General features: G+C 43.6%; 1 protein-coding gene across 4 annotated transcripts; it reads left to right on the top strand.

Moving 5' to 3' along the window:
• The first annotated feature begins 1770 nt into the window (after positions 1 to 1770).
• On the top strand, positions 1771 to 5526 carry LOC100191663 (uncharacterized). Of its 4 annotated transcripts, none has more exons than XM_035966611.1 (10): positions 1884 to 2008; positions 2150 to 2167; positions 2308 to 2727; positions 2834 to 2950; positions 3070 to 3210; positions 3299 to 3472; positions 4167 to 4371; positions 4682 to 4848; positions 4935 to 5020; positions 5124 to 5526. In XM_035966611.1, exons 3-10 carry the CDS (start codon positions 2329 to 2331, stop codon positions 5230 to 5232), a joined length of 1398 nt encoding a protein of 465 aa, XP_035822504.1. In that variant the 5' UTR covers positions 1884 to 2008; positions 2150 to 2167; positions 2308 to 2328; the 3' UTR covers positions 5233 to 5526. The 4 variants fall into 4 exon arrangements, with proteins under 4 accessions (XP_008676440.1, XP_035822504.1, XP_008676441.1 ...); NM_001137092.1 differs by having other exon boundaries at positions 1967 to 2008; positions 3293 to 3472; positions 5124 to 5453; XM_008678218.4 differs by lacking the exon at positions 2150 to 2167 and having other exon boundaries at positions 1771 to 2008; positions 3293 to 3472.
• Positions 5527 to 12535: the final 7009 nt, after the last annotated feature.

The following is a 12535-nucleotide window of genomic DNA, read 5'->3' as shown; positions in this document are numbered from 1 at the left end:
TTGTAGATTTGTATTGTTCGTATATTAAAGTTTAAATATGGATATCTGTTCGTTTATTGAAGTTTACATATGTATATAACAATAGATAAGCTACTGGAGATAGATTTTCTAAAGGAATAGATAACCAGCTCTACAAAACTCTCTGCTAAAAAAGGTTTGAATGCATAGATACTAGGGTGGACTCTAAATGTTGTGAACGTATCTAGTGTTTAATGGGGTACAATACTCATGTGTATATTTAAACATGGGTCATTTTGTTTCTAACGACAACACCAATTTTATAAATATCACCTTCACCTCTCTCGCAGGCCAGGAGTGATTCTTTGTAAAATTAGCTCCTACCATTAGATGCAAAATAGATGTCCTAGATTTAAAATATACACGTTAGCATCGTACCTCTTGAGCTTGACCAAGAGACTGACTCGGGAACAAAACTCTGCTCTGATAAGCGAGCAAACATTTCCATGATTGTGGTTTCGGGTAATAGCAACTATAAAAATTAAGGCAAGAGCTGATGGGAAGTCAACGTTATTGACTTAGGGCTTGTTTGGGATAGCTCTTTTATGAGAATTTGGGTTCCTGGATAATTTAGCTATTATGAGAATCTGGATATCGCCGGGACTTACGCGCGATGAAGATGAGGAGGAAGAGGTCTCCATGGTTTAGGTTTAGGAAGCTGTGGATTTCCATCATTGCGACGACTCGTTAGATTCTGGATTCACATTGATTTAAGCAGTTTTTAGGGCTAGTTTGGGAACTACGTTTTCCCAAAGAAAAACTAATTTTTCTTGAAAAAATGAAAATCCCGTGAGAAATGAGGTTTCCAAACTAGCCCTTAAGGTTTTAAAAAACGGATGAAAAAACTAACTTTTCACTGCCACAAGTTGACTCTGACGGCCAGATACGGCAAGATGCCAAAAGATTTTGATTACCAAATTGTTTATGCTGTTTTGATTGGAAAAATATTTTTTATTAAAATCTAAATCAAGCGGTGCTGTGACTAATCAAACTATTAACTAAATCTTGATTAGCTTATTGTCTAACCTAGACTAAATATAAATGTATGTCTAGGATCATCGATGAAAATTGCCATTATCATCGACTCATAAATCAATCATTGACACACCAGCAATAACTTATTGTTGTCTTTAATAAAAAGACTGTAACTATTGTGTAGGCCTTGTTTGGAAGCATGTTATTAAAAAACACTTTCTATCGTGAGTTTTCAGAAACCAGTTTAAGAAAAAAAAAGTTGTGTAGGGTGTTTGAAACCGTGTTTCTAATTGTTTTTGATCCATAATTATTAGCATACTATTCCTCTATTTTAAAAAGCGATGTCAATAGATGTAAGTTCCATAAAACCAATAAGGGCATGATGTAACTAAAGAAACAAAAGCTGATTTTATCGAGGGAGTTGGTTTTTAAGAAATTGAAAATCCGGTTTCTATAAATTAGGACATAAATTGGTATATTTGAAACTACTATAGATTCTTAAAAATTGGATGCTTTAAAAGATGCTCTTAATATTATCTTATATTATAGATGTTATAGTCATTATAAAATAAATCCCAGATATGAAATTTTGAAGAAACGATCAATTAGAAACATGAATTAAATGATGTTTGATAGTTTTTCAATGTATGCTTGGTAGACTAAAAACACAAGACAGCAGAATACGTAATCACGAAAACACAATCATACATATCATATTCCTATCTCGAGGAACAAAAACAGATGACAAAAGGTTCAACAAACAATTGCTTGTCATGTTTATGTAGCGCATCAAACACAAAGTTGATGTTACTGTACGGCAGGGCATCCCTTGCATCCTTCCCTACCGTTGGATCTGAAGACGGAGCAACGAGCAGCGGTGCCGACAGGGACGCCCTACCGGCCGCTATAAAGGCTCCCCGCGAGGCTGGCGGACAGCCCTGCTGAGTCTCTCACCTGCTGGCGGAGGCGGCCCCCAAAAGCCAAATTCCCCAACCCACACCACCTCCACACTCCAGTAAGCACCCCGCCTCCCCCCTCGATCTCCCTCCTCCAATTCCTTCTGCTGCTGCGACTGAATCGAATTGCTCCACTGCTACTAATCTCTATACTACTACTGCTTGCTCCTGTTTCAATCGATCAATCATGCCGCGCGTAGGTTTTTTCCGGCGCAAAGGTAACGAGCGAACACGAGCCCCGGTTTCCCGACCCCCTCTCCCAGATCCGCAGCGCGCCCGCGCGATTCCGTCCGCCCGACGCGAGTTCCCCTGTGTATTTTTTTTGTGATGATTTTTTTGACCTCTTTGCCTGGTCTAGGGTTAGGGTTTGCTGTCGGCGATGTCGGATCGGCAGCCGTCGGAGGAGCCGGAGGAGCAGGTGGACCTGGAGGGGGACGACGACGGCATGGACGACGACGACGCCGGGTACCGTCGCCGCGGAAGCCGGGACGACTCGGAGGAGCCCGAGGAGGATGACGACAATGACGAGCGCCACGGCGACGCCGACGACGACGCCGGGATGGAGCCGGAGCCGGCCGGAAGTAAAGGCGGGGATGACACGGGCAAGGGGCCCGACGTCGCCGGTGGCGGGCCCGAGGACGAGGAGGAGAGGAGCAAGTGGGATGACATGCTCGCCCTGCCGCCCCATGGCTCTGAGGTCTTCATTGGTGGCCTGCCCCGCGACATCACGGAGGAGGACCTCCGTGAGCTGTGCGAGCCGTTGGGAGAAATATATGAGGTCAGTTTCACGCGACACACGAACCCTGCCGTTTCCTCTTACCATCAGCTTGTTACATGCATGAGGGTTGTAATGTGGGTCTCTGTGGGGGTCAATGGAATGGCAGGTGAGGTTGACCAAGGATAAGGACACAAAGGAGAACAAGGGGTTCGCCTTTGTCACCTTCATGGACAAGGAGGCTGCGCAGCGCGCCATCGAGGATGTGCAAGACAGGGAGTTCAAGGTAGCTACTAATTTTGGCGACCTTCTGAGCTGCTGATTGTTCTACCTAACACTGGGTTTCCACATTCTGTCATGTGTTCTGCGCAATGTGCTTATATCCGATGGTTTTTGGTGCTGTAGGGGAGGACTTTGCGGTGCTCTCTGTCGCAGGCAAAGCACAGGCTGTTTGTTGGGAATGTGCCCAAGGGGCTGAGCGAGGAGGAGCTTACCAACACTATCAAGGGGAAGGGTCCAGGTGTTATCAACATTGAGATGTTTAAGGTGTGCTTTGTGGTTTCGTGCTTGTTTTCGTTTGTACACCACAAGTTCCAGATTCACTAATATTGAGATGCTGTTTGCACAGGATCAGCATGACCCAAACCGTAACCGTGGCTTCCTCTTTGTTGAGTATTACAACCATGCCTGCGCAGACTATGCCAGGCAGAAACTTTCATCTCCAAACTTCAAGGTTGATGGGAGCCAGTTGACTGTTAGTTGGGCTGAACCTAAGGGTTCAACAGATGCTTCATCTGCAGCTGCTCAGGTAGACATTTGGGCTAAAAATTCAAATTCAAATTCTATTGTATTGTTATATTTCAATTTTTAGGCCTTTTGGTTTTGCAATGATAGGCTTGTGCAAGTCTGTTTCCTACCGTCCTAGATGAATTGGCAATTTGATGTAAATGAATCCCTGTTTGCCTTTTTCTTCTGTCATAATCTGTTAGGAACAGGATGTGGCCACTGAAAAATGAAAAAAACAAAAGAAGTATTAAATATTTGGGGCTTAATAGTTGTATTTGCTGATTAGTCATTTTGCACTTTGATATTTTGGTAAAAGGTTTAGTGCCTTTTCTAAATCAGGCCTGAGTTTATGGTGTTGTATGAAGAACTGAGTGCTATGTGGGCATGTTTCTAATGCCTAATCTTCTCCTAGATTGATAGCTATAAATTGGTATGATGGCATGTTCTGCCTCGGTGAACTAGTCAGCTTATCTTTGAACTGCTGTGTGTGTAATGTGGATTCTTGGGGATTGGCTATGCAAAATACTTTTGTTGATTGTTAGACTTACTTGGTAATATACATTAATTGACTTGTCATTATTTCAACATGTGCTAGCTGTATACTCATTAGATGAGTATCCTGTTTCTTTAGAGCAATCTTTGCTTCTAAATTTTTGTATGCAGAAATTGCCCTTCTCTGTTGACTGAGGATTTGAATATTTGCTACAATTACTCAGGTGAAGACTATATATGTGAAGAACCTACCTGAAAATGTTTCTAAAGAGAAGATAAAGGACCTGTTTGACAAACATGGAGAGGTCACAAAAATCGTTCTGCCTCCTGCCAAGGCTGGTCATAAGAGAGACTTTGGCTTTGTTCACTTTGCAGAAAGATCAAGTGCATTGAAGGCAGTTAAAGGAAGTGAAAAATATGAAATCGATGGTAAACTTCTCTACCTGCTATCATCCAGTTTCCTGTGAAATTCAGAGCCACAGTAGCAGCACAATCAGAATTTGTTTTTGAACAAAATTATCAGAAATTATCCGTAGTTGAATCACATAAAAATCACATCAGTTTCTATTGGTGCCGATACTGATTACTTGGGCATCTCTCTCTCGCCTTGCAGTACAATTGATTATTTTATTTAGATCTTGAGTGACATTTATTGGTATAAAAGGAGTTTTAGTTGCTAGAACTGCTTTGTCATGAATAGATCCATATTAGATGTAACCTTTGGGCTTACTTGATGCAGGTCAAGTACTGGAAGTGTCCATGGCCAAACCATTGGCAGATAAGAAACCTGATCATTCACACAGGCCTGGAGGAGGCCCTAATTATCCCCTTCCTCCCTATGGTGGTGGTGGCTACATGGGAGATCCATATGGTGCTTATGGTGGCGGCGGTCCTGCATACAACCAGGTGATCCAACCTAACCATTCAGACAATCACATGTATGCAATACTGCATTGTGTTATTTTGCTTTATTAACATAATACTTTTGGCAGCCAATGATATATGGCAGAGGACCAGCACCGGCAGGAATGAGGATGGTGCCGATGGTGCTTCCTGATGGCCGCCTTGGCTATGTCCTGTAAGACCATTCCTGCAGTTTGTGACAGCATATTCTGCCTGAAGCTCAATGTCTGCCTGAGCACATATCTGCAGTTTGTGACAGCATATTCTTCTGTCGACAGGCAACAACCTGGTGGAATGCCGCCTCCGCCCCCACCGCGGAGGGGTAGTGACCGAAGAGACAGTGGCAGAGGTGGCGAAGGGCACAGCCGGCGATATCGCCCTTACTAGCTTTTCCCTTATGGGCTCTACTCCCATCATGTGGTATGAAGCGTTTAACTTATGAGACGAGATAGGAGCCTGTGTTCTTGTCCCAGTATAAGATCTGCGATGGCACGATGCTTGTACCATCTGTTTACTTATTTTTATCATGCAGTGCATGTGACTTGAAACTGTGATGGACTTGTATTGCTTTCTGCCTTATGGCACCTGTAGTAGTGAACTGATGAAGGAAGTTCATGCGGACTCTGAAGCTTTGTTGGCTTAGAATGGTAATTTTGCTGTATTCTATTTCACAGGAGATAATCTGTCCCGACCTTAGCAATTGTCGTTCATCTTGGTGTAACTGACGCTAGAGCTGAAGCTAGCGGCTTGTTTCTGAAAACTGAAAATGGCCTCTTGTAGACTGAAGATTAGAACAAACTGGAGCCAAAAGTGGTGCATGGACGACACAGGGCCAGCTTTCAAACTTTTCTCTCTCTCTCTCTCTCTCTCTCTCTCTCTCTCTCTCTCTAAAAATGCTACTAATTCTTTTGAGCAAATTCTACGAGTACAATAGAAATACCACTTGGATTCTGTGGACCGAGCATTGTTGGCATCATTTCACTCTTTCACGAAACAAGTGCCTCGCCTCTTGAAATAGACGACTGTTCGCGAGAGAGTTGAGGGATTTCACCCGTGAACTCTTCAAAACAAGAGTAGAGTGGTTTTTTTAAAACAAAATTAGAACTAAAAACTAGAGTAGTTACTAGGTATATGTCCGTGCATTGCTATGATTTTTATATGCATTGCTACGATTTTTATATATAACATAAGATAAATTTGATTTTAATAAAGCCAGATTTTTATATGCATTGCTACGATTTTTATATATAACATAGGATAAATTTGATTTTAATAAAGCCAAAATATATATTTTCTATTGATTAGGTGAATTTGAATATGGATCAAACAACCAAGTTTCAAACACTCACTTGTATATAATTTTACCTTATTTTTACATAAAACTCTTCTATTATATTAGTATAGAGAAGAGATTATAAAAAATACGGACTGATTCTAAAGAAGTGTAGCTTTTTTTAAAAAAAATATTGACAGGGCACAATTGTTGAATTTCAACTGTTGAATTTGGTGCTTTAATATAGTAAAGACTAGCAATCATATTTATCCTCGAATTCATCAAACGAGTGTAGGGTGATTTTATCAAAATTAGAGAAATTATTAATTAAAACTGGAGTGGTTGTTAGTAATTGTATTAGGTGGTCAAAATAGCGTATTCTTTGGTAGAGAAAGTGGGTCTATTCTTGGTGGCAACATGTATGATCTAAAAACAATTATGGGATGTTTGTTTTAAGAACCAATCTATTCTAAATAAGGCGGTGCGTTAATGAGTCATTTCATAATTTTGGTAGGATTAACTCATTCCTCATATTATTAATAATTATTAGTTTATGAGGAATAAAATAACGATAGATCAACTTATTTTTCTACAAATCAAATAAGAAAGTAAGGAATGAGAAGATGATAGACTACCAAATACACTTTATGTTTGGTCGGGGAGCCAACTGGGATGTAACGGCTCTATTCCAGTTTCTAAGAATTAAGTAATAATTTCATTCTGTGTTTGGCAAGCAGAACAGAACCATTCCATTTTTTGTTTGGTTGAAGAGTAGAGAGCGGAGCCGCTCCGTTCATTGTTTGGTTGAGAGCCATATGACTGTGGTGTGGAGAAGAGGGAGGAGAGTGCTCGCGTCCGCGAGAGCGCTCGCATCCGGTCGTTTTAGTGGAGCGAGAGCGTCCCAAATATTTATCATTTATAGATTCTAGGAGCCGCTCCGCTCTCCCCGTTGAAACCAAACATAAAAAATAAGAATGGAGCCGTTCCATTCCCCTCCGCCCCTCAACCAAACACATAATTAGAGTGTCAACATACTAATATAAAATCTTGTTCACCAAATCCACGATCTACGTAAAGCCGAAGCCTTTTAGCCCTGCCAAAAGAAACAAAAAAAATCACAAAACAACCTACTCTACATAACTACATAAAAAGCTCACTGTTATAAAATTAGGCTCCTGAATCAAATAAAGTCATCTAGACATTTAGAGCCTGTTTGGTTTGTGGCTAACTATGTCATACTTTGCCTAAAGTTAATCGTTTGAATTGAAGAACTAACCTTAGACAAAAAAAATTAGATAAAATGTTGCAAGTTATGCAGCGAACCAAACAGGCCTTTACTGCCCTAGGAACTGAATAGACCAAGCGTATGGGCTGAAGACTAACAAACTAGATGGGCCAAATCGATAACGAAAGCCCAGTGAGGCAGATAAACCCAGCGCGGGGGTAAAACGAAAAACTATCTGAACCTAAGGAAAAACAGCCCAGGGCGGAAGCGAATCATGATTCATGAAGTGATCGGACGACCAGAAGTTTGACCTGAGAATAAAAAGAAAACTAGTTATGTATAATTCTACTAACTAAATCTTAGTTTTAGCAAGTCCACGAAGAAAAAAAAACTCACCTTCTCCAACTATTTCTTATATATTACTTTTTAAATATATTAAAACTTGTTACGTCACCAATTTGAGTGGAACTAGTCAATTTTTCCTTTTATTCACTACCGGACACAGTTCCTTTGCCGTGTGTCTCAGACACTCGGCAAAGGCTTTGTCGAGTGTAACACTCGGCAAAGAACGCTCGGCGAACTGTACATCGGTAGCGGTCTCTTTGCCGAGTACTTTTTGTCGGGCACTCGGCAAAGAATTTGCCGAGTGCCGTTTGACACTCGGCAAAGAAAAGTCACCGTCACGGCGCCAAGTGACGGTGACAGATCCTTTGTCGAGTGTCTTCTTTGGCACTCGGCAAAGAGGCCAATTTTGCCGAGTGCCTGCTATCATGGCCCTCGGCAAAGATGGGTCCAGTGGGCCCCACCGCCAGTCCCTGTGCCGAGAGCTCTCGTAGGCACTCGGCAAAGGAGGACTCTTTGCCGAGTGTCTAGTGGACCGGCACTCGGCAAAGAGTCCTCCAGTGGGCCCCTTTGCCAGTCCCTTTGCCGAGTGCCTTGGCAACAACACTCGGCAAAGATGGCTTTGCTGGTTCTCAGGTTTCCTTCTTTGCCGAGTGCCATGGTCAGCACTCGGCAAAGATGGCTTTACCGGTTCCCAGGTTTCCTTCTTTGCCGAGTGCCATGGTCATAGCACTCGGCAAAGTGACCCTTTGCCGGGTGTTACACTCGGCAAAGTGACCAGGATGTCCCATTTTTATTTGTTTTTGCTGTTCTATCCAAACAAACAAAAGATATATATCATTCACATCACATTATATATCAATCGCATCACAGAATGAACACATTTATCATCAACACCATATATATCACAAAGTCTCACTAATATAAGTCTCACAAATATAAGTCAGGATCATCACAAAACAGATATAAGTTTGGATCATCACTAACATCACCAAGTATCTCACAAGACAAAGTCTAACTAACATCACCAACACTCACAAATATAAGTCTGGATCATCACAAAACAGATCATCAACGAGGTGGGCATCTGGACTGGTTCGGCGAAGGGCTGGACGAAGCATGAGGGTTGTTCGATGCCGCCGATTGACCCTGCACAGAGAAGAGATTGTATGTGTGAGAACATATGAATATATATCATGCAGTACTAAAATTTTGATACTCACAGGAGTAGTAAACTCTGCAGGGTCAGCTGCAGGGAACAACGGAGGTGGTGGAGCATGACCCTGTGCGGCGCCAAGGCTCTGCATGTACGCGAACATCTCCGCCATCCTCTTCTCCAGCTCCTCACGTTGCCTCCTCTCATCATCTAGCTGAGTCTGTAATATTTCGCCCTAATGTTACGATAATGCAAAGAGAAGATATATAATAATCAATTAACGATGAATAGATAAGGAATAACCTGGAGTTGCTGGATACGATGCTGTGAGCTGTCCTGCCGAGGTCGTATGGCTGGGCTCGCGCTCGTGCTCCTTGCTCGCACCTGAGAGAGAGAGTGGGAGTGGAGGACGAGTCGATTGCCCCATCGGCAATCCAGTACCGCCCATGCCTCTTGCCTCCTCCGACCCTCATGAGGACATCTCCGTCGATGTCCTCGGTCCTCGGATCGTAATCTGGCCCATGGACCTCCTTGGCCATGGCGGTGTACTCACTGAGGCGGCTGTGGATGGCGGGGTTGGTGTACACCTCGGGCCCGTCATCCGGGTTGTAGGTGACATCGGACGTCGCCTTCCCCTTGTGGGCCATAGTATATGCCGTGAACGTGGAGCAAGGCGTGCCACCATGTGCCGCCGACTACGAGAAAACCAACGAGATGGTTAGAAATCATGTCTAATCGAAAGTTATATACCTAAATAAAAAAGAGCGCGTACCCATGCTTCCGCGTATTTGCCCAGGCTTCGGCTGCCTTGATGGTGGGAGGGACCTTGCATCATCAAACGCCGTTCCCGGCTAGCGTTGTGCGCCTCGTCCCACTCAGCCGAGCACCACCTCTGCACCATCTGCTCCCAGCACTCAGGATGCGCGGCGCACCAATGAGGAATCATCTAAAAAAATACAAGTACACGGCATATCAGAAGATAAAATTAAGCATATTTAGTACCAATAATAAAGTTTTGTATTTACCTGCAAGTACTGGTCCGGAGTCAATGACATGGTTCGGGCGTCCTTCTTGGTCACCTTCTCCCCAAGGACGGAGCCGTGGTAAGTGACGATGGCCTGGATGCGCGCCTCGTAGTGCATGTCCACGACGAGCTTCTTACAGCTCGTCGTAGCCACCACATCCGCCCTGACCTCGTATCCAGCCTCGCATCTGAAGAAATCCTACATACAAAGACGATGTATCCATACATTATTTCAAGAATATGCAACAAATGCGACTTATTAAACAATATAGTGCGAGGAAGACTTACCCACAGCTCTTGCTTCACCCGCTCCGCCTTGTTGTTGAATTGTCTGCCGTCCCGATCTACTGCATCGGGGGCGACGGCGTAGTGCTCGAAGGTGTATGCTGGGATCGTCACTCCGACGTACTCGACAAGTCCAGGGAAGTGTTCCCTGCATAGAAGGTCGAGGATGCCATTGGGGTTGCGGCCGTGACCCCCTGCAGTCTCCAAAACCATCCAAGACCTGTCCAAATGATTAAGATAAAGTATTAGTTTCTATTATTAATTTGAACATATAATATGAAAAACAGCAACAACATCTAAAGTTACCTACCTCTCTCCATCAGGTCGTATCAGCGGACGTCTGTCACGAAGTATGGGTCGCTGAGGGAGACTCGCGGGACCTCGCAGGTAGATACTCCTCGAACCTGAGGAGTCAGAACCTGAGACGTCCTGCTGAGCGGCGTCGTCGTCGTCGTCTTGCTGCGCCGCATCGTCGTCGTCCTGCTGCGCCGCATCGACAGCGGCTTGCTGCTCCACCTGCTGCTGTACGGCGTCGTCCTGCTGCGCCTCCTCCTCCGTCCTACGGGTGCTCCTCCTCCCCCTCCCCCTCCTCGTCCTCGTCCCACCGCCCACCATCTTTGTCCAACAACCTGCAATTAAGAGTAAGCAATTAAACACAGATAAAAATATGTATTTAGAAACATATGCAAAATAAATGAAATATAGCATTACATCGATTAAAAATAATCTTCATATGTGTCCGGGTTAGCCGGATCATAAGTGTCATCATCACTATCAACCATTTCATAGTCAACACCATATGAAGGCGCAATTTCGTCATTGGCATTGCATTCAAGCATTTCTAAGTCATTCTCATTTTGCCGTTGACATTCACACGTATACCCGGAGCACATAAAAGCTTTGATAATACCGTTGAAGGCGACAAAGCATTTATGGGCATATGTTTTGAGCATATAAAAGCTTTGATAATACAAGAACATATATACTAACGAAAGAACATATATGCGGGAATACAATGTCACAAAAATTATATAGTGCCACAAAAATTATACCAGCGTGGAGGCGCGGCGGCGTCGGGGCCGAGGGCGAGGGCGGCCGTGGGGGCGCGGCGGCGTGCGCGTGGCGGGGAGGCACGGCCGCGGCGAGGGGCCGGCGTGGGAAGAGACGACGGCGCGCGGCGAGGCGGCGGGCGCGGGGAGGCGCGGCGGCGAGCGAGCGGCGCGACGTCGTAATAGAGAGAGTGAGTGGAGAGAAAGGAGAGAAAGGAAGAACGAGAGCCGTTTATTTGCTTTCTTTGCCGAGTGCCCGTGATCTGGCACTCGGCAAAGATTTTTTAAAAATATTAAAATATTCTTTGCCGAGTGCCAGATCGCTGGCACTCGGCAAAGTGTCCTTTGCCGAGTGCCAGCTGGATGACACTCGGCAAAGAATCTTTTACAATCCTTTGCCGAGTGTCTCCCCGCTGGCACTCGGCAAAGCATGCTTTGCCGAGTGTCATTTGTGGACACTCGACAAATTACTTTTTTATTTTTTTATTTTCCCTACCAAATTTTTTGTGGTATGTTCCTACACTATATAGACCTACATGTACCATTTTGAGACAATTAGAAATTTGTTTTCTATAGCGAGTAGATTTAGTTTTTTTATTTGAATTTCTTCGAAAAACTCACATTTGAACTGCAGGTCACTCGAAACTTGGAAAACTGTGCATGCAAAAATAATATCCATTCTACTTAGCACAAGTTACGACCGATTTCAGGATCGGACCGGAAACTTCGAGCACCATGCTAACTCAACATGGCCGTGAACTTGCCACACAACTGTTTAAAAAATTTATAAAACACAAACAAACTTAGAAAATCATGAAACTTGTCCACATGTCATGATATCATATGTAGAGTCTGTGATAAAAAATTTAGAATGTTTGGAGAAAGTTGTGAGACATTATGTGTAGAAACCTAAGAGAATCACACATGAAATCATAGAGTTTCAATGTGGATCTCTTAGGTTTGTACACATAGTGCGTTACAGCTTTCTCGAAACTTTTTCAAATTTTTATCACAGCCTCTACATATGATATCATGACACGTGGACATGTTTCATAATTTTCTGACTTTGTTTCTGTTTTATACAATTTTTAAACACCTGGATGACAAGTTTACGGTCATGTTGAGTGAGCATGGTGCTCGAAGTTTCCGGTCCGCTCCTGAAATCGGTCGTAACTTGTGCTAAGTAGCGTGGATATCATTTTTGCATGCACGGTTTTCCAAGTTTCGAGTGACCTGCAGTTCAAATCTGAATTTTCCGAAGAAATTCAAACAAACAAACTAAATGTACTAGCTATAGAAAACACGGTTATAATTGTCCAAAAATGGTACATGTAGG

Source organism: Zea mays, chromosome 4, assembly GCF_902167145.1.
Source record: "Zea mays cultivar B73 chromosome 4, Zm-B73-REFERENCE-NAM-5.0, whole genome shotgun sequence".
Taxonomy (NCBI): domain Eukaryota; kingdom Viridiplantae; phylum Streptophyta; class Magnoliopsida; order Poales; family Poaceae; genus Zea; species Zea mays.
Note: the sequence above shows the minus strand (reverse complement) of the source record. Positions and strands in the feature narration are given on the sequence as shown.

Excerpts from the sequence above, each read along its gene's own strand:
- LOC100191663 (XM_008678218.4), top strand. The coding sequence starts at position 2,329 with ATGTCGGATCGGCAGCCGTCGGAGGAGCCGGAGGAGCAGGTGGACCTG. Across the intron at positions 2,951-3,069 it reads TGCAAGACAGGGAGTTCAAG|GGGAGGACTTTGCGGTGCTC; the intron begins GTAGCTACTAAT and ends TTGGTGCTGTAG. Across the intron at positions 3,473-4,166 it reads CTTCATCTGCAGCTGCTCAG|GTGAAGACTATATATGTGAA; the intron begins GTAGACATTTGG and ends ACAATTACTCAG.